A 21,989-nucleotide genomic window follows, 5' to 3' on the forward strand; every position below is an offset into this window, starting at 1 on the left:
CTTGCAAACTTTCTTAAAATGGGGGAGCTCTTACTCTTGCTTGATAACTTATTTTTGATCCAGTAACACGTAAGTTTGGGGGAAAGAGATTCTAAACTTTTTTTTCTTCTGACTAGTTCCAGAAAGTTGTTCTTCACAAAAAAAAAAAAAAAAAGGAAAAGTTATACAGAAAACCCTTCATAACCTAGAATTCGGAGTATAAAACAGAATAAACAAAAAAAATCTAACAGTGAGCTACTAAACACGCTTGCCTAAATAAAAAGACATCAACACATTAACAACGTAGCAAAAATTATAGTACATCCAAAGTTAAAGCATCTGTTCATAAAAACAAGGCAGAATCACAATTCAGAATGTTGCTTCTGAAATTTGCATCCATCTGTCAATTATGCTACATTTAGCAGTTTAAACTTAGATATTCAGAAAAATCAATGCCATATATTTCGCTGCAACTGAAAACCTTCACATAATAAAGCACCAGTAAAGTAAAAACTGCAGCAAAAAGCAGTAATCATAACACAGTTTTTCAGAGTGTGGTACCATATAGCCTGCTATAAACCACTTTGAGCATTTACTTCTGCTGAGGGGATAAACACGGCAACTCTGCTACCAACTTCCGTAGTATCGAATGCATTGGTACCCAGTGTTTTCTTACAACCATGTAAACTAAGTAGCCTGAATCTTGCCAATTGACTGACACCTCAGTAATAACTAGTACTGCTACATGTTACAGCTAGTAATTCTGAAATGCATACAAGCACAACAAAATCCCAAATTGCTGACAGAACACAGTCTTTCAATTGATGCCTAGCTAAATATTTCAGCTGTTCCAGTATTTAACATAGCTAATGACAATTTGGGACAACCTAAATGGAACATGAAAACTGGAACATGCAGAGACATCTAGGAAATCAAAACCACACTATTTACAAACAGTACTCATGAATTTTTAAAAAATTGTAAGGAAACTGGTGCATTACAGTTATTAAGTATGAAAAAAATGTCTACAGCATGGGAAACTGAGATATATGGTAAAAGATAAATTATGTGTGGAGAGATGTATCTAACATACCAAAGGTACTAAATGTAAAAATTTGAGATCTGTTAAATAATCACAAGATTGATCATAATGGAAGGTTTTAGTCAGAACAAATATAAAATAATATATTTAGGGCTTAGTTGAAAACAATATCCACACATTTTACAAGGATTTGGTATTAAAATAGGATTGATTAAAGCAAAAAAGTCAAACAGATCCACCTGTAGGGCCCTTCCAACTTTAATCCAGCAGAGCTCTTCCCATCCTGGCAACCACAGACACAAAAGACATGCTAATTATATGCTTTGCTCTGATAACAGGAACGGAGTCAGATGACTTCTGTCCTGATTCTGGTTACAAGTATCTCTCTCTGCTCTTCTGGTTGATGATGTTCTCTTTTAATGCACAATAACAATCACACCAACTACATTAGATTTTATTTTCAAATTCTTTTAAATTTCCATGGCATTAGTATTAGGACATTTTCACTACAAGGGCTACAAAACCATTCTAATAAATTAAATCCAGCAGCATTGCCAATAGTACGATTTATAGCTTAGAAAAATATATCTGTTCAGTATATCACAGAAGTATCACTGAGGAATGACATTCAAGAGCTTAAGGTACAATAATTTATTAAGCCAAGCCATTCCTTTAGGACAGTCTGTTCTAGCTTTATAGTTCAAACTTCTTTAGAAAATTAAATAAACTGGCTGCCAGACTTTGTTTACTTACATGATTCAGGCTATTCTTTCGAACAAGGTGAACCAACTTGAAGAATTACTTACTCTTCCTCATACCATCATTAGCAAACTGACATGTAAGTAAAACCTACATCCTGACCAGTGAACTTTTATGACGATTTTACCTGTCTTATCTTAAAATCAAATAAAAAGTGAATTATATAGTTTCATTGCAGTCTCAAGCAACATTTGCACCACAGCAACCTGGAATGGTACTAACTCAAAACCAAGTGTTTTAAAGCTTTATATAAGCACTAACATGCCTTTCTTTAATGGGACAAAATAATGCCAATAGCATTGCAGCCTGAGTAGTAACATTCAACATTGTTTCAACTACCATTTTGGAGAATAATAATTTTCAGACCTCCACTTCAAGAAGTACATACTAAAGCCAAAGCCATCCTGGAGATAAGAAGAATTAAGACTCATCTCTATCTGTGTACACTTCTTACCTTTTTACTGCTTTAGTTTCTCTGTCCGACTATTGTAAATATTTTTCTTTGATACTCCTTACATCCAGTCAAACCAGAAGCAGAAATATTTATCTACTGTACTACTGCAATGACTACTAGTAACTGCACAGAACAATGAAAGTTTCCTATAGTCTTCTGTTCAGTCGGTCAGAAGTGCAAATTAATGTATTGGGGTGACAAGTACAGTTAAGACTATAAAGTTTTGACTTAAGAGAAATCTGAAGAAGCCAAGTACTCATGCGTCTGGGCTCCATTCCAAAGGAAGGTATGTTCTAACTTTTGCACTGTGCCACCTCAAAAAACTTTTCATAACTCAATCTCCACTCTGGAACACCAATCTCTCCCAAACTAATCCTGAAAATCCCAGTACCAGTAAGATCTAAGTAAGATAAGCCAAGGGTTAAATAAAACCAAAAGGTTAAATAAAACCCAAACAAAATGGTAATTGTGTGTGAAATCAGTACTCTAATCTAAGCTCATATTTTAACAAGAAAACAAGTAAGATCACCAACCCTGGAGGTATTTAAAAGATGTGTAGATGTGGCAGTTAAGAGACATGGTTTAGTGATGGTCTTGGCAGTGTCAGGTTTATGATTGGACTTGACCTTAAGACTCTTTTCCAATCTAAATGATTCTGACTTGTTCGATTTCTAGTCAATCAGTCATCAAACTTTGGTTTTAAAAACAACGTCCTCAAGAATAGGACCAACGTTTTACAGACTAAAATGTCTCAAATTACTTTTCTCTCTGAAAAAAACCCACATTGTGTCACATATGCTTCTTTTTTGAACTCAGGTAACTGTTAAAGCCTTTGAAATACGCAGAAATATTTTTGTATTTATGCCAGTAAGAGCCATGGCCAGATTATATAGATACAAATACAATCAATTATTTCTTGGATATAAAACTCTCAAGTCAACAAGAGGGCTAGACATATTAAAAGCAAACACCATTGCCCAACACCTTACCAAGCTATAATTCTTGTTAGCTGGTGCTACTCCAATATTTCACTAATCAGTATTCCTCCTTCTCAAATTTTTATGATTACAGTCATCATCAGAAGGTTGGTTTAAAAAATTCACTAACTGCACAGAAACACAGAAACATTCTCTGGAGAGTTCAATGCCCCCATATCAGCCGTGGTGAATTTAGTATCTTAATTAGTGGAAAATTCTAGATATTTTAGCTGTGCAATTGCGTAATGGAAGGCAATCAAAGTGATGCACCACTGCTTTTCCAAGTGTGTGTTTACCTTGAGTACCACCTACTGTATTCAAAGTCTTAACATGCAATAACATGTTATGTACAAGGCTCTGCTCAGGATCAACACCACAGTCCAGGGCTCTGCTGTCAGCAGTGCCTTGATCAAATTCACGTCAATATTAAATTAGTTTAGAGGAGCTAAAAGTAGTTGCACAGTAAAGTAAAAAATATAGTTCCCACTGCCACTTACTTCTCCCAAAAGGAACAAACCAGAAAACCCAAAATGACAGAGATAGGGCTATGCTACATAGCATTTTGGATGTGCTAGCGTGCGGAGGAGAAAGTTCCTTTCCATCCAGCAGTGAAACTGGTCAGAGATTCAGCCATTTGTAACAAAAACTTATGAGCATGAGGCAGCACACTGATCAAAACTGAAATCAGCTTCTCCTTCCTGACAGTGGTGGTAACAGATGGTGATGTGTTTCTCAGCAAGGCAAAAGAAACTTACAGAGCCTTCATTCTCAGTTGAACTTTGTAAAATCATGAATAAGGGTCTATGAAAAATGTTATTCATCTTGTTTTTTTCTCTAACTAAAGACTGTGCTTGTGGTTTAAGTTTTTAATGTGGAAATACCACCTAAGTTACAGCATTATAATCTACATCTACTTACTGAAGTCAGGTTGATGAGGAATATCACAATTATCACTTTGACATTTTATATCAATTCTGTGATGAGTACAATACAACTAATACACAGAGTTGGTTAAAAACCACTGTATAGAAATCAAGTTTTTCAAATACCTTAAGTATGCAAGCATAAGGACAGCTTAGTATGTCCTGGCTTGAGATCTTCCCTATTGCTTCCTGCACTATCCTTACCCAACTCTTTTCCAGTTGTGTTTTCAATTTTGTTTTTACATATCCAATTTTTAATAGTCTATTCAGATATTAAAACTCTTTTCCATGACTTTATGTGCATTTGAAAGACTGGTCAGTACCTTGCTTTGTTCATGCAATTAGGCTCCCTCAAAAATTAAACTATACCACCAGCATAACTACTCAGGTAGAAATACCAGCCTAACTGTAGCTGTCTGAAGAAACCTAACTTACATCCACTTATACAAATCTAAAATAGGAAATATTACAAACTTTATATGGCACATCTACACTTTAAGAGCTTGCACTGATCTTTGCAGCACAGGCATGCACTGGAAAAAGCCCTTTGCACAGACAAACATGAAACACCTTGATGCTCCCAGACTTACACCTGCTTTCCTAAACAACAAAGGAAATTTCAATTTCATATGCTCAGAAGTATCTACCTCAAGAAACCGCTAAATCAGGGCCCCTTCTGCTCTCCTCATCTGAGCAAAGCACATGCTCAGCTCTGTGCCAAAGGCTGCTCTTTGCGTCAGGGGCCCACAAGACACAACCTACACTCAAGTTCATAAACCTAACACAAGTCTGAAAAAACATGCAACAATTCTCATTGTAAAGTATCTGCGTTTTGATCCATCATGTATTACAGGGCCACTTACATACTGTAAAAGAAAAAGCAATGTAAGCACATTCCCCAACACATTTACACAAGTATTTTTCATTAGCATTTCCGTTTAAAGGTTGGTTTAGGACCACAAACGAAATACCATTCGGGTAGTTGCTGAAAGCAGGCTGAGCAGAAGCAAAGGTCCCAGTAAAGGGCTTCAAGGCCTGTGCTGATATGTCACAAACTCATCCCATGGCACCAGCCCCCCGGCCCCACAGCCCCTCGGCCCTCCGAGTGGCACGTCCTGCCTCTAGACACCAGGCAGCATCCGTCTCAGCCTGGCCGGACACGGAACATCTCCTAAGCATCCCCATTATCCAGAGAGTGATTATTCGTGACTCAGAGGATTTGGGGTTGGTTTGTTTACGCGGCCTCATGCCAACTCCAGAGTTCCCGGCAACATACAACTGCGAGAGGCAGCCGAAGACAGCTGGGCCAAATCCTAGACACAGTTTTAAGGACTTCCCTGAGATTTCCGCCCACCCCCACAGAACCGAAAAAGCCCCGAACGAGTCCCAGGTCAGCCGAGCTCGGAGGGCGGGACGGCGCTGCTAAGCAGAAGTACGGGAACACCAGCAAGGCCTCCGCGCGGAAAGCGGTAGCGGTCCCGGGAGGCGCCAGGCCCCAAAAGACCCCGCCGCCGGCCGGGGCCGCAGGAGACCGGACGGGAAAAAGGCCGCTTTGTTCCCCCTCCCCCGCAGCGGGCGGCCGCCTCCCGGCCCCGGAGACGGAGGCGGACGCGGACGGGTGGCGTCACTCCCCCGGTACCTACCGCAGCAGGAGACGACGAGGAGCAGGAGCTGCGCTGACCTCCAAACTGGGGAACCTTCTGCACTCCCCCAAGGGGCCATAACACCAGCCCAAGAAGCCGGACTTGCCACCGCCGCGTCCCCGACACGGAGCCGGAGCTGCCGACGCAAGAGAGGCCGGCCGCGCCTCGCCCCCTCGCCCGCCGGGGCTGCCGACTCGGGGAGTGCTAGCGGCCCGCACACCCGCGCCTCGCCCGCTTGCCCGTCCGCGGAGCCATGAGCCGCCGCTGCCACCTCCGCCGGCCTCGGCCTCCTTCCCCTCGCGCCGCGCCGCTTCCTCCTCCCCGGCTGTGGGCTCCGCGGCTGCGCACTGGCGCCCCGAGCGCATGGAGTCGCTCCCGACAGCCGCGGGCTGGGAGCGCGAGCGGGGCGGAGCAGCGGCCCCCAGACGTTGGAGGAGGGCCCGAGCCACCACCTCCCTCTCCTCTGTCTCTTCTTCTCCTCCTCCGCCGCCGCCAGGTTTCGGCCCGCCCTTGGCAGCACTCGGCCCGCCCTGTCCCGGGTTTTGCTGCCACCGCCCACCTCAGGGGAGGCCGCGTCCCGCCGTGGCAGCGCATTGCCGGGCCGCCGCGTTGCTGGGCTGCGGATGTAGCCTCCGAGGAGAAGGGGACAGATGGGACAGGAGAGGGAATGCGAATTTTCCCGTTACTACGGCTGGAGAGCAACCTGGATTCCTGTCCTACACGCAAAATAACCAAATGGGTATTTGAGTGCCCTGGCTCTCTGCCCTGAAGAAGACTTCGAGTGAAATCATGCACAGTGTATAAACCACAGAGGCTCCGGGTAGCTGCTGTGTTCTGGCCTCCAAATCTGCATTTCATCAGTGGGATTACCGTGGAGCAACAAGCCTGTAGATGCACAGTATCCAAAGTTACGGACCCCATAGAACTTCCTTATGACACTTTCTCTTCAGTTAAAAATGCCGAGTCTTTCAGCCCCTTAATGATTCCATTTTTCTATTGCAGTTATCTACTGCTTTCAATTGTCTGAGTGTCAAAAACAAGTGGAATTTACAGCACAAATTCTATATTTAGCTTGATTTTTTTTTGCAGTGCCTGTTGCAGACTGGCAGAAGTGTTTACTGCCTCTGTTCAACTAGATCAACTGATCTAATTGGAAAAATAAAATATTGCCGTTTCTGAGAAAAACAAAAGTTAACTTACATAGGTGAGGCTTCTCACCAGAAGAATAGATGTGTTGTATCACTTTAGAGTATTTGCTCCACAGATTAGATTACTATGGGAAGTACCTTATGTTATTTCTCCGCCTTCCCCTTTTTTCATAGAATTGTATAGGTTGGAAAAGACCCTTACATCCAAGTCCAACCGTGAACTAGATACTGCCATGTCCACTACTAAACCATGTCCCTTATCACCACATCTGCACATTTTTTAAATACCTCCAGGAATGGTGACTCTGCCAAGTACCTGGCCAGCCTGTTGCAATGCTTGACAACCCTATCAGTGGAGAAATTTTTCCTACAATCTAATCTAAACTTCCCTCCCCCCCCCCCCCCCCCCCATAACTTGACACCATTTCATTTATTGTTCTCTGATTTCTCCCATATTAGTATATTGGCGGATGTTTCTTTTGGGGAGGGAAGAGAGGTTTACTACTAGAGGGTGAGCAGCTGGATGAAGATGCAGCATTCATAATAGTCACCAAAGAAGGAAGGTAAATCAGACAAACACGAATGCCCTCTAGCTCTTTGAGAAGTTGGGGTCAGAAACATCCTGTAGTAGAGATAGTATAACTGAGTTCAACAGTTCGCAATAGGCTAGTCTTCAGTAAATTTGTCCAGTCACAATTTGAACCTATGAGCAATGTGACTGCTCACCTCTTAGAAGGCATGAGCATGCATACAAAATTAACACTTTAGGGAAGAAGAAAATAAAACCTTAGTTTTATACGAATACATAGAGTATTCACAGCATCTTAGCCAACAAACTTTTTGTTTTCTTTCTACTTTCAAATCTAACCAACCTCTTCAGTGAAATCTCAGATGCCCTAATTTCCACTCAGTGTATACCATTCCTCTTTTTGTTTTATAATTATTAACATTTGGGCACTGCAAGGATGGTCAGAGAGTCTGGTCTGTAGCTACCAAGAGGCATTACTGCTTTTATGGACATTGCACAGAGCATATCTCCTACAGTAATTACAGCTGTACATGCTGGGTACAACTCCTTGCTGGAACCTGTTGAATTCTGCCATAGACAGATCAACATTAAATAAATCAGTGCATGATCCATGGCATTCCTCCACTCCTCCCAAAGTTATTTTAATCTGTGTAGTTCAACCCAGTTTCTACCACCCAGTTGTATCTCTCAATGGAATGTGATATGATTCCCTTTCCATAGATTTTAGTTGCACAACAAAGAAGACAACAGTAATTATCTTTTCAGATTAAATGCTATTTGAATCAACCCAAATATCTCAGTTTCAATCACACCAACAAGTCACTACCCTTTACCATGTACCCAGGTGAATAATTTATTCAGCAGAGAACAAAGCAGCAACCCCTGGTGTCATGGGCTTAATTTCAACATTGTTGTCAAAGATGCAGAGCGAAGGATGATATGCAAGAGTCCTTCCTGCCTCACTGCTAAATGAGCTTTGCAAGCAAAAGGTGAGATGCTGAAGTAATGATCTACCAAAAAAAACTTCTGCAGAAGCAGTTTGCCTGCATATGAGGTTAGCTAGATCTTGTATGTCCAGGGAAGAAAATGTGTTAGTAGTCCACATAAGGCATTCAGGGTGCGAAGCAACGTCTTCCCACGTAGCACCTTTAGCAAGTGCTCACCAAGCCACTTTCCATCATCTACCAGCAGTCCTGGCTAACCGAGGAGGTCTCAGTTGACTGGAAGGTAGCATCTACAAGGGCCAAAAAGAGGATCCTGGGAACTACAGGTCTGTCAGCCTGACCTTGATGTGGGGGAAGGTTATGGAGCAGATCATCCTGAGAGCCATCACGTGGCATATACAGGACAACCAGGTTATCAGGCCCAGTCAGCATGGATTTATGAAAGGTAGGTTTTGCTTGACTAACTTGATCTTCTGCTATAACAAAGTGACCTGCTTAGTGGATGAGGAAAAGGCAGTGGATGTGGTCTACCTGGACTTTAGTAAAGCCTTTAATACCATTTCACAAAGAATTATGATGGATAAACTGTCTGCTTATGGTTTGGACAGGTGTACTCTTCATTGGGTGAAAAACTGTCTGAATGGACACAGACAGAAAGTATTGATGGATGGAGTTAAATCCAGTTGGCAACTAGTCACCAGGTGTGTTCCCCAAGGCTCAGTGTTGCGGCCAGTGCTGTTTAATGTCTTTATTAATGATCTGGATGACGGGGTCAAGTGCACCCTCAGTAAGTTTGCAGAGGAGGAGGCAGGGAGGCTCTTTAGAGGGACTTGGACAGACCCCATCTCTGGAGTGATGGACTGAGGCCAATTGTATGAGATTCAACACGACCAAATGCAGGTTCCTGCACTTGGGCCACAACAACCCCAAACAACACTATAGGCTTGGGGATGAGTGACTGGAAAGCTGCCTGGAGGAAAAAGACCTGAGAGTGTTGATCGACAGCTGCTGAATATGAGCCAGCAGTGTGCCCAGGTGGCCAAGAAAGCCAATGACATCCTGCCTTCTATCAGAAAGAGTGTGACCAGCAGGACCAGGGAGGTGGTTGTCCCCCTGTGCTCAGTACTGGTGAGGCCACACCTTTAATACTGTGTTCAGTTTTGGGCCCCTCACTACAAGAAAGACATCAAGATTCTGGAGCATGTCCAAAGAAGGGCAATGAAGTTTGTCAAGGGTCTAGAGAACATGTCTTGTGAGCAGAATCGGACAGAACTAGATTTGTTTATCCTGGAAAAACAGGCTGAGCATAGACCTTATTGCTCTCTACAACTGCCTGAAAGGAGGTTGTAGTGAGCTAAGTGTCAGTCTTCTCTCCAGTAGTGAATGATAGGACAAGAGGAAATGGGCTCAAGTTGTGCCAGGGAAGGTTCAGGTTAGAAAATATTAGGAAAAAATTCTTCACTGAAAGGTGTATCAAGCATTGGAACAGGCTGCCCAGGGAAGCGGTTAAGTCACTGTCTCTGGAGGTGTTTAAAAGATGTATAGATGTGATGCTTAGACATGGTTTAGTGGTAGACTTGTCAGTGCTAGTTTAACAGTTGCACTTGATGATCTTAAAGGCCTTTTCCAACCTAAACAATTCTAGAATTCTAAAAAGTTCACTAAATCTTTAAAGTATTTCAAAAGACCTATTTCCTAGCAAAGTTATCTGGTAAAAAGTCTTCTTTTTTTTGATGCTCCTTCTGTTAATCTCTCTGATCTTTGGGAAGAATATTGTTTCTCTTATCCCTGAAAAGTATGTAGCAAATCATAGGCATAACTTTATAGACATGAAATTCTAATCATGACTGCAGTTTTGTGTTTGATGGGTTTTTTTTTACTCTTATCTGAAGATAACTAATAAAAGTTTATCAATAGAAATAATTTTAAGCCAGCGCAGAAGCTGACACTGTCTTTCTTTTGTATTTGAAGGCAAGTGAAAATAAAACATCTTAAAAATGCACACATGGTTCACCTTGAACCAAACCGAGATTATTGTAACAGGCAGTCAGGCTGCCTGAAGCTCAAGGTTTGCATGTAAAGCTACTGAAACAGCTTCAGGAAGAATTACCAGCCAGCTGCTGACCATCAGCATATGATTTTATCCTCCTGTAGTTTTACTTTCAACAGTGTTTTCTTTTTAACAATTGGTTGTTTACAGTCACTTCAGCTTCACTTCACTGCCTGATACATACCCTTCTTTCTCACCATTTTTGCTCTTCCTTTTTCTCTTCATACCACTCTCTTATCAGTTTTCCCTTTCTTTTTGTCACTTCAGACTCTGCTGTTAACAACTGCCACCCACATATTTAACAGCAGTTTTACGACCCATTGTAAAAGTTCTCCCCAGTTAATTTATTTCTTTCTATTCCTGCTCTGACTGTAAAATTGTAGGAAACAATCTTACAGTGTCTAATGCCAAGTCCTGATTGTGACTCCTCAGTGCCATATTAATACGCAGTAAGAGTGGGGGCAATTTAAGATGTTGACTAGATCTCAGCTAAATGTAATAGTAGTTTTCCTTTAGTTTTCCTTTACCAATATCATTATTTTCTATCGCATAACCTCCCATCAGGTGAGGTCGTTAGAAATGTTGCTATATCCAGTTCTAGTGTTTCATTTTTTATGAGACCTGTACCATATCTGAATTTATTTCATCTGTTTTTTTGGAGGAGAGCTCAAGTACTTTATCATAATAAAGATATCTAGAGTAATCTGGAATACTGTGTCCAGTTTTGGGCTGCCCAGCTCAAGAGGGACAGAGAAATTCTGGAGAGAGTCCAGCACAGAGCCACCAAAGTGATCAAGGGACTGGAGCATCTTCCATATAAGGAAAGACTGCAGGAGCTAGGGCTATTTAGTCTAGAGAAGAGAAGACTGAGGGGGGATCTAATTAATATTTGTAAGTATATAAATGGTGGATATCAGGAGGTTGGGACATCCCTTTTTTCTATTGTACCTAGCAATAGGACAAGGGGTAATGGAAAGAAGCTGGGACATGAAAAGTTCCATTTAAACGTAAGAAAAAACTATTTTACTGTTCAGATGAGGGAGCCCTGACACAGGCTGCCCAGGGACGGTGTGGAGTCTTCTTCCTTGGAGGTCTTAAAGACCCACCTGGACATGTTCCTGTGAAACCTGATCTAGGTGGACCTGCTTCTGCAGGGGGGTTGGACTAGATGATGCCTAGATCCCTTCCAACCCTACCATTCTATGATTCTATATCAATGGAATTCTAAATATTATTGTTTTGTAATACTAATTTTTAAAAATTAGTTCTTTCTAAACTTGAATCATAAAAATTAGGCAGCAGAGGAAATAGATTTCTCTCACAAACGCAGATTTTTGCGACACTGCATATGATGATTGGGACAAAAATTGTTTGTTACATGTATTCAGTGGGTTTTTTTTAACAAACAGTTGTTTGCACAGAAGTTGTCTAAAAGGTGCTAATAAACTGGATTTTATTCTATGTCAATTTTAAAATTACATCACAGCTACCTCAGATTTAGAGTACTCTGTGTAACTTCACTGCAAAATGATGAAAGACAGTAGAAGATGATGCCAGGAATGTCTAGATCAAAGACATTGTTTTAAAAATGTAGAGCATACATCAGAATCTACTTGCGTTGTGCTGGTGTACATATTAGCATTGCTGTTGCATGCTGGAATAAAATACATCAAATGTGTTAAGTGATCATTTGTTTCCTCGGTATTTATTGTTAGTATTATTGTGTGGTTGAGAACAATCAAGGGTAGGGTCCCGTTATGCTAAGGACTACAAATATAGGACATGTTGTACATTGTGCAGTGGAAAACAGTCCAAATATAGCTTGGTTAACTGCAAATTAACTACGTCTGGAGCCACTGACTCTGTAGCTGCATCCTTGTAGCTTGTGCCCAAACTAATTTTGTAGGGCGTATCAGGTTAAGCATTGTGCTCCACTAACCACTCTTGGGGTTCATATTAGGTTCTTCAAACTGCTGCAGAACACTTGTAGTAAGTGTTTGCTCTTTTTCCATGCTTTATCACCTGAGGACCACTTTGTAAGCTCTTTATGTGGAATCTAAATAGAGTAGCTAGATGCCTGGAAAGAGAAAGGGATTTGTGTACAAGCAACTTTTAAGAACTGGCTACAAAATTTGTTACTTCAGTTAAAAGTAATTTATTTCACTAATGTAATAGTAGTTATTTTATGTTGTTAGTTGTCCGAATCGGGACTGTCTGTCTTACATGTATCAGATGTTATACTTGAAATATTATTACAACTGTTTTATGTTCAACTGACTGTTTAGATTAAATTGTGCATTGTAGTCACACTCTCTGTAGTTTCCCTGACAATAATAGCACTTCTATCATATGCTGCATGAATTGCTATTGATGAATTTTGTAGTTTTAGAAATGTTGCAAATGTTGCCCAAGCTTGTTAATTTATTAAAGTACATTGTTGTTGCTGCAACAACAATAAAAACAGAAGGAGCTTCAATTTGGAATAAGCCTGTGACAGAATGTGATCTAATTCAGCCTGCAATTACACTGTGTAACACAATGCTTAGATGAATACCTACAACATGGTAAGAATCATGGAATCATAGAATGGTAGGGTTTGGAAGGGACCTTTAGAGATCATCTAGTCCAACCCCCCCTGCAGAAGCAGGCTCACCTAGATCAGGTCGCACAGGCAGGTCTTGAAGACCTCCAAAGAAGGAGACTCCACAACCTCTCTGGGCAGCCTGCGCCACTGCTCTGTCACCCTCACAGTGAAATAGTTTTTTCTTATGTTTAAGTGGAACTTTTTGTGTTCCAGCTTCATCCCATTACCTCTAGTCCTGTTGCTAGCTACAATAGAAAAAAAGAATTGTCACAACCTCCTGACACCCACCATTTAGATATTTGTAAATATCTAAAAATTTGAGATCCTCCCTCAGTCTCCTCCAGACTAAACAGCCCTTGTTCCTGCTGCCTTTCCTCATAAGGAAGATGCTCCAGTCCCCTAATCTTCTTGGTGGCCCTGCACTGGACTCTCTCCAGAAGTTATCTGTCCCTCTTGATCTGGGAAGCCCAGAACTGGACACAGTACTCCAGATGAGGCCTCACCAGGGCAGAGTAAAGGGGGAGCACAACTTCCCTCAACCTGCTGGCCACACTCTTCTTGTTGCATTCCAGGATACCATCGGCTTTCTTGGCCACAAGGGCACATTGCTGGCTCATATTCAGTTTATTATCAACCAGCACTCCCAGGTCTCTCTCTGCAGAGCTGCTCTCCAGAGAACACCAGTGTTAAAATTGTTTGTGTTCTTCCCTTAGTGATAACTGAAGCAGCCTAACTCTTATTGTGGTAATATGGACATAGATGGCAAGACAAAATCGACACAGTGATACCTTCATTTCTCTTCCTACATCCTCAATAACAGCCTTCAAAGTGGCTTAAGAACCACTATATTAGCATAAATTTTGCTACAGAATTTCCAGTACACTAGATAAGCATCAGTGGTTATCTAAAGTGGTTAAATAGCATCAGAGAATAGGAGAGAATCTGAGTCCATAGTCACATCTCTAGTGGGTTTGGGATGGTAGTGATTTTCCACAGCAGCTCTTGCAGTGCTGTGCTTACTGTTGGTGTCAATATTATGACTACTGCTCGAACAGCATCAGGGCTGTCCCTCCAGCATTCCTTCCCCCACCTTCACCAATAGCTGTGGGTGGGCATGATCTTGGGAGGGACCATGGCCAGGACAGCTGACCAAGATGATATTCCATACCATATGATGTCAGCTCAGTAATATAAACTGGGGGAGAGGAGCAGGAAGAGGGGGGAAGATTCATTTTTGGCCTTCCAAAAGCAACCATTACACGTACCGAAGCCCTGCTTCTCGGGAGGTGGCCGGACATCGCTGCTGATGGGAAGTAGAGAGTAACAGCTTTATCTGCTTTTGCTTCGCTTCCTGTGCACGCAGCTTTGCTGCTTCTTTATTAAACTGCTTTTATCTCAACCCACGAGACTCTCATCTTATTTTCTCCCCTTCCTTGGCTTGCTGAGGAGGTGAGTGATAGAGCAGTGTGGTGGGCACCTGGCATCCAGACAGGGTCAAACTACCACAACATCACATCTCAGAAGAAAGTCTAGTCTTTCACTCCAGTCATTAGAGACCTGAGGCTGCTCTTAGCAGGCATTCTCTTGCCTTTGGATTTAGCTTTTCAAGATTAAGGAACAGGATCTGCTCGTTGATATCTTAAAGAAACTTCCATCCCTGAAATCTCTCTATGATCTTTACACATTTATACACATTAACATATAAAACATAATAAACCCATGTGAATATAAAGTGTACTAAAAATAATTACTTTCTAGGCAAAGATATTTATATAAAACTTTAAAACAATTTTAATAATTATCCAATCATAGAAAGAGCACAGTTGTTCAGCTAATTCATGGATAGAATGAAATACTAAACTAACAGTATTATTTTAATATTGGAGCAAACACAGAGTCCAAAGGGAAAATAAAGGCAAAAAAACTGAATATGCCAAAGGAAAGAAAAAGGCAAGACAAAAGAGTTCATGACTGCAAAGAAAACAAAAAAAATCTTCCCAATACTAACAGAATCTTTCATAAGCAGTTTTCAAAACCTAAGAGGCTAATTAGCTAGTGTGGAAGGAGCTATTAAAAAGCCTGCAGGATTTTAGTGGCATTTTTCTTCTTCTAAATTCAATTTATTTTTTCTTACACTCAATTTTTCAAGCAATTATCTTTTCAAGCTCCATACTGACACTGGTAATATTCTTGATTTTTAATTAGGCTAAATTAGAAACTCCTTCGTCTGGCCTGCATATGCACATCATGTCACCACTGGTCATTAAGACAGAAACAGCATGAAATCTGAAGTAGTGAACTACTTTTAAAGTATAGCCAAGGTTCAAAGAAGCAGAAGGAACTCTAGTTTTATAGGAGTAATCATGTTCTGCTTGTTGACAATGTGTTGCAGATGGAGTGATGCACTTCATTCATAAGAGAGAAGCAGTAATATGTTTAAGCAGCAATATATTTGTTAAGTTCGACAGGGATGTAACAAGATTTATCAGGTACACTTGATTATTTACTGTGCCAAAGACAGGGTCAGACCAACTGTCAGAGAGACCTGTCTGCTGAGAAAGGATCACTTGTGTTCTGAACTTTTCAATGGTGTTTAGGTGTAGCTGGATCCAGATTTAGTTCCAGACTAAAGAATTATGCTTGCAGAATCTAGCATTTACATAAGATATCAAAGTTTCAGCTTATTTATTCCCAATTCACTTACTGAGTGCCTGATGTGATAAGGAATCTCAGCCTCCAGGAGCATCCTTGAGAGTCATGCCATCTCAAGGGGTGATAATAGCATGCAGCCCATTGCTATACAGGTCTTAACTCCCCCTGGGCTGTCCACTATTTATGGAGTAAGATAGTTGACATACAGTCATATTTACATATTGACAACATATGTTTATTTCTTCTGAATTTTGGTTGGGTTGAACACTGACTATCACTGTGGTTAGGTGATCACACAGCTCAAATTAGCCATAGGCTAATTTCTGTTGTTTTACTCCCCTGAATCCATATGACCAGATGCATTACAACCACCTGTGATGAGTTTGTGTGAAGCTGCTTTTTGCTTGGTAATGGGGGGATGGTGCAGCAGTGCTGGTCCCCATAAGCAGTCTTTGGAACTTCTGTCTCTGAGTTGGACCCACGTCTGGCCTGGCTGGGCCAGTCTGGTGCCTCTGCTATCACTGTTTAAGAAGGGAGAGCTGTAGTACATAGGAGGAGGTGGAAGAATGGGACAAGATGGAGGCCACCATGTCAGAGAAGGAGGAAGGGAGGAGATGTACTGGATTGGAGACACCCCTGCAGCCTGTAGTGAGAGAGCGGCTGTGACCCTGTGAATTACAGACAGCAGTGGCAGGGCTGATAGTCACCAGCAGCACCAAGGAGACTCCATGCCAGGGGAGGTAATTGCACCTGGATGAGCAGGAGACTGTGTGAGGAGGCAGCCATGCACAGGTCGTGCTGGAGAGCCTGCGGGCCGCAGAGACGCACACAGGAGGTGGAGGGGAGCTGCAGCCTTTGGGATGAACACACATTGGAGTGACCCATGCAGGGCTGCCAGGTGTATGAGGAACCTCACCCTGGAACAGGGAGGACTGGTGAGGAGCCTGTCTGCCTTGAGGAGAGACAAGCAGCCTGAGCCGCAGAAGCAACAGGACTAACTGCATCCCCTATTTCCTGCTCCCCTGTGCCATTTTGGGGGGAAGCAGGTAAAGACACTAGGATCAGGGCTCTGAGCCTGGGAAGAGAGAAGGGATGAGGGGAAGGTAATCTTAAAGTGCTGGTAATACTCTAAATCATCATTCTACTCTGTGTTGTTTTCCATTTATTATGTTTTTGGTTGGTGGTAGATTAAATTAAGTTTTGTTTTCTTCCCCCATTTGGTGGGTTTTTTTTCCCAGCTGGGCCAAAACCATGACACCAACCACTTGGTAGTTATCACCTGAGCAGGTTACTGGAAATGCAGATCAAGTTAGGGCAGCAGAGTGGAGCACACTGCCATACAGACCTGCAAGAATGCAACCAATGTGAAGTCTTAATATTTTGCCCAAATACAATTTTTTATCTTATTTATCTTGTTGAGTGAAGCTAATGTTTAGCCATGGTTCCAGATCACCTGTTTATATTGTGCACCCACAACCTCCAAGCTGTGGAGAACTTTGACTCAGAGGACAGGATCAGAAAAGCTTTGCATTCAGGAACTTAAGCTGGTGTCCTTCCTTAATAGGTACTAAAACTAATGCCTGCAATTCTCCAGGACCAAGACTGGAATGCTTTCTTTGTCTTACACAGTAGCAGGTGGGATGTTGTTGGTTTAAAATTTTTAAGCATTATTAAGATTTTTTTAGCTTAACCATCACTAAAACCATTATAGGGATCAAAGTTGCAATTTGGAGTAAATCATGGCATGTAAAGTTGTAGAGGTGGGCATGAGTACTCTGTAGAATAGCTGATAGCTTCAGAGGGAGGAACCCCTACAAGAGCTATGTGTTTTTAGAAAGATTACAGTACTTTAGTGTTTCTCTTCCTTTCTATCATTCTGTCCAGTGGTAACTATTGTTCAAAATCATGATTTGTCTCATAATGCGTGACTGAACTGGATTGGCAAGAGGAACTCCAGTTTTAAATCCGAAAGCAATTATATCTCTTCAGTGAAGGTTCATGAGAATTCAAATTATCTAAGTAACTGTAGTAAAACCTTAACGTAACCGAGGTTAGCCAGGGTTTGAGGAGAAGGATTCTAAAAGCTTCTCTCCGGCTGCTAAATACAGACACAGGAACTGACAGCTGATGGCTTTGGCAAAAGCCTTCCAAGGAGTACCACACTTTCCACCTACAATTCTGTGCATAACAGTTATTATGTCAAAGGTCCAAAATTATAGTAGACACACACATCTGTGTGTATAGATATGTATTTCCTTAATATACACTAACACTTTCCACTCTTATTTAGGAACTTTAATCTTAATAGTACCTATTCCAAGGAGTCTAGCAGTCATTCTACATTTTGCCTTGCTTTTCCCTAAATCACATGATTGTTAAAAAACTGTAAGACTCTCATTAAGGCTTTGCATATGACTTGACTTATAAAACTTGGCAATATAGTCATGTGCACACTCATTCAAGCTTAGCCAAAAACCATGTGGTAATATGTTAAGAGTGCCAAGGATTTGCAAAGTTCTGAAAGTCCCCAAAATGAACATGAACTTTTTAGTTCTGAAGTGTATGTAAAATACACATATAAATTAGAACTCAAAGCAGTTAATTTTTCAGTTTGTTTTCATTTATGAAGCTATTCTATAGACCATTCTAGTCTCTTCTGACAAAACTCCCTTTGTTTGAAATTTAATGTAGAAACTTAGCTTTATTTGTAAAAGCAAATCTATATTAAACTTCACAGAAGATAGAGTAAGTGCATTTCAAGACCTTATGCATATTCCTGAAGATGTACATTAGTATATTCAAGAACATTGTGCAGCAATGAAATGTCTTGAATTTAATAATTCAGTATTTTAATTGAACCTTGTGGTAGGGTGATAGCCTGCAGTGAAGAAAGATGTTCCACTTTTTTTTTTTCTTTTTTTTTTTTTTAACATTTCTCCATCCTTTAATTAAAATACAAGAAAATGTGAAAGGAAGATTAAGATTATGACATTCACATTCTGTCACCTATTCTTCAGAGAACATATCAACAGTACATTTTACATCTAGTCATTAGAGCTACAGGAGTAAATTAAGTCCTGGATGTCTAAATTCCATTTGCATCTTTCAGCGCGTCTGCTGTGAGGGAGAGTGGGAGATCCACAGCAGAAGAGAGTATGTTGTGTCCCCTCTTCCTCTGCAGCCGCAGAGGTCAATGGATTACAATTAGCAAGACCATTTGGAGGAGCATTTCAGTATACTAAACAATACATTTAGGACTAGGCTCAGTTGTTTTATGTTTTAGTTCACCACTGTGCTAGACTGTTTTGCACTTCATTTTTCCCTTTCATCGTTTAGTCCTAATATGTTATGCTGCTTATTATTGAAATGATGTTTTCAATATATTCCTATCAAGCTTGTGTCTTTGACACACTTCAAGTGAGCAGTAGCACAAAACCTCTGAAATATTTTTATGGCCATATTCAGAGAATTTAGAGCTTCAGGTTGTGTCACCTTGAATACTGTGTTCTTTTCTGGGCTACCCACTACAAGAGGGATATGAGGGTGCTGGGCAACGAAGCTAGTGAAGGGTCTGGAGTGGCTGAGGGAGCTGGGGATGTCTAGCCTGGAGAAGAGGAGGCTGAGAGGAGACATGATCTCTCTCTACAACTACCTGAAAGGGAAGTGTAGTGAGGTGGGTGTCAATCTCTTCTCTCTAGTATAGAATGGTAGGACAAGTTGCAAATGAGGTTTAGATTGGACATTAGGAAGAACTTTTTTCACCAAGAGGGTGATTAAGCATTGGAACTGGCTGCCCAGGGAGACAGTGAAGTCACTATGCCTAGCGATATTTAGAAGATGAATAGATGAGGATATGGTTTGGTTTGGTTTAGTTTAGTGATGGGCTTGTCAGTGTGAGGTCAGTAGTTGGGCGTGGTTATCTTAAAGGGCATTTCCAACCATAATGATTATATGATTCTATAAACTGTATGAATTATCATTGTTCCTCAAAGTAAATAAAACTCCACTCATATCAGGTTTTCCTGAAATCAGTCTTGGATCAAACTTCAAATTTTCCATTTGTAAAAAGTTCAACCATTTGATGAAGTTTCACTTGCCTGCAAACATACAGCTGGCTTTTTTTTTTTTCCCCCAATTGGAAAAAAGTGATAACAGACAATAGAGGAAGGCAGTTTGTTTGCTACAAAACAGCTGCTTCTAATCTACCTTGAACTCACTCTGGTGTTGCAGTATCAAGGAGGTTGTAAGCAAACAATCAAGAGGACAATGAGATCCTTAAGGGCAGATTTCTAGCACCAGAAAAGCCACTAGTAGTGGATTCAGATGCAATCTGATGCAGTAGCAATGTAGTCCACTGCAGTCATTTATTATATTGTCCTTTAGCTCCAAGTGTTCGGAATAGTTTTCTACAGTGCCTGCATAATTGGATTGCAGGAAATATCTGGAACTCCTGTAAATGCTGGCAGCTGGGATAACTTTCTTCTGAAAATTCAGAAAGGCATTTTTATAATTTTTCACAATGTTCAAATTTTACTTGTTTATTCATGACTGTCCAGGGCAAAAGGGTAAAGACAAAGGTTCTGGTCAGTAATAAACTTTCCATTGCTATCTGGAGCCCTGTCACTGATGACTGGTTTGTGTCACAGAAAACCAACTAGCTGACACTGCAGCACCCATCTCTCATTTCACTCCTGTGTGCACCCTCCTCTCCCTCTTCGTTCATCACAGATCTAGAGCTGGAAGGATAAGAACTGAGGAGAAGCCAATATTTCCTCCCACTTTATCTGTGTGTCCACAGACCGTATACACTCTGGACATGCTGTTAATCTCTAAATCCCCTAAACAGATAAAGCTTTCTAGAGAAGGTGCTGTAGACACTGAGGAGATAAAACTTACTTGGTTGCTTCCTTGGAAGACTTCAACTTCCTTCAGCTCCAACATCCATTTGGATGTAAAGTGCAGGAACAAATCCTTGTCTTGGTCTGGCAATTTCTTCCTGTAGAAGGAGATAAAACCTACCGAAAATATGAGCAGAACTATAAAACTTCATTTCAACAGTCAAGAAATTTATGAAGACAACCTCCAACTTGGCTGCTCTTTGCAGCAAAAATGCTGGTTTCTTCTGGCCAGGCTTGGTACAGACATGGCATTTGTTGCACTAAGGATTGAAATGTTCTTGACAAAGGAAAGGCCACTGAAAGCTCCATGTATTGCAGCAACTTTTCTGTGGACTCTAAGCTCTGTTCATTAGTTACTCATTTCTTACTTTTCCAACCATCAGCATGGAGAAGTGGAATATATCACATATATTTCAGTTAGCAGCCTACTTGAACTACCTGTTAAACAGACCCAGACTAAAGTCTTGCTTTATGCACAGACAATTCTGCATAGGATAGTTCAGCCTAGCTGTAAAATCTACTTAGCTCTGTGACAATTTGTGACATTTAGGCTTTGCCAGAAGAGAAAAAAAGGAAGGTCAAGAATATTACAAGATTGGAGTGCTGCTGACAGAACTTTCACAGGAACTGGAACAAACTGCAACTAAATCAAGAGATAACTCTTTAATGCTGCTATAGTTATCTGCAGTGACCTTGAGAAAAACCAAAAGCCTTTCACAAAATCAAAGCCTTTCTGAATCTCATTTTTCAAGGTAAAGAATGAGGTAATGCCCCTCTGCCACTATTTCCATTTAAACTCAGAAACGTTGGTAGTGGATGTCTTATTTCATGAATGCACACTGCCCATAGCTCAAGGATTTTGATTTCAAGCCAGCTATAATGTGTATATTAAACTGAATTTATGAACATCTTATGTAAAAGACAAGTACATTCATGAAATCTATGTCTGGAAATTCAGCAGGCTGCTTGTGTAACTCATTAGTAGAAAGCCTATTCGTCTTTTTCTTTTCAAAAAAACAGGGACAGTGCAAAAGCAAAAAAACCACATCCATGAAGTTAAGATCTACAGAGAGTAGAGGCACAAATATCCTGCATCAAGATAAGGCCTCTGAGTCATTTAACTACAGGCTTTAAGTTTCATTTCTAGAAAAATGACTCCTATATACAGATGCGCACGGAACGCTTGGAAATCTCAAGTGAAATTTATAGCTACTGGTGCAAATTGCTTGCAAATTAGGTTTCACTTGAATTTCAAGCCTCTCCCTTTATTTTCCTCCCTCCAAGAAAACCCCCCAGCTCACATTAGTAACATACAAACATTTTTGATCTATGTATAAATGCATGCAAAATTTATATGTTAAGAGAAAGTGCTTTAAAAGGCAGTTCATTCAAAAGTGAGTAAATTTT

General features: G+C 41.0%; 1 protein-coding gene across 1 annotated transcript in view; it reads right to left on the minus strand.

The window, feature by feature from the left end:
* Positions 1-5,862, minus strand: part of LRP12 (LDL receptor related protein 12) — a 52,086-nt gene extending 46,224 nt beyond the window's left edge. The window contains exon 1 of the mRNA XM_061995682.1: positions 5,778-5,862. Coding sequence (XP_061851666.1) covers positions 5,778-5,856 — 79 coding nt within the window. The 5' untranslated portion in view covers positions 5,857-5,862. The remainder of the gene's footprint in view (positions 1-5,777) is intronic.
* Between the last annotated feature and the right edge of the window lie 16,127 nt (positions 5,863-21,989).

This window comes from Colius striatus, chromosome 4 (genome assembly GCF_028858725.1).
Source record: "Colius striatus isolate bColStr4 chromosome 4, bColStr4.1.hap1, whole genome shotgun sequence".
NCBI lineage: Eukaryota > Metazoa > Chordata > Aves > Coliiformes > Coliidae > Colius > Colius striatus.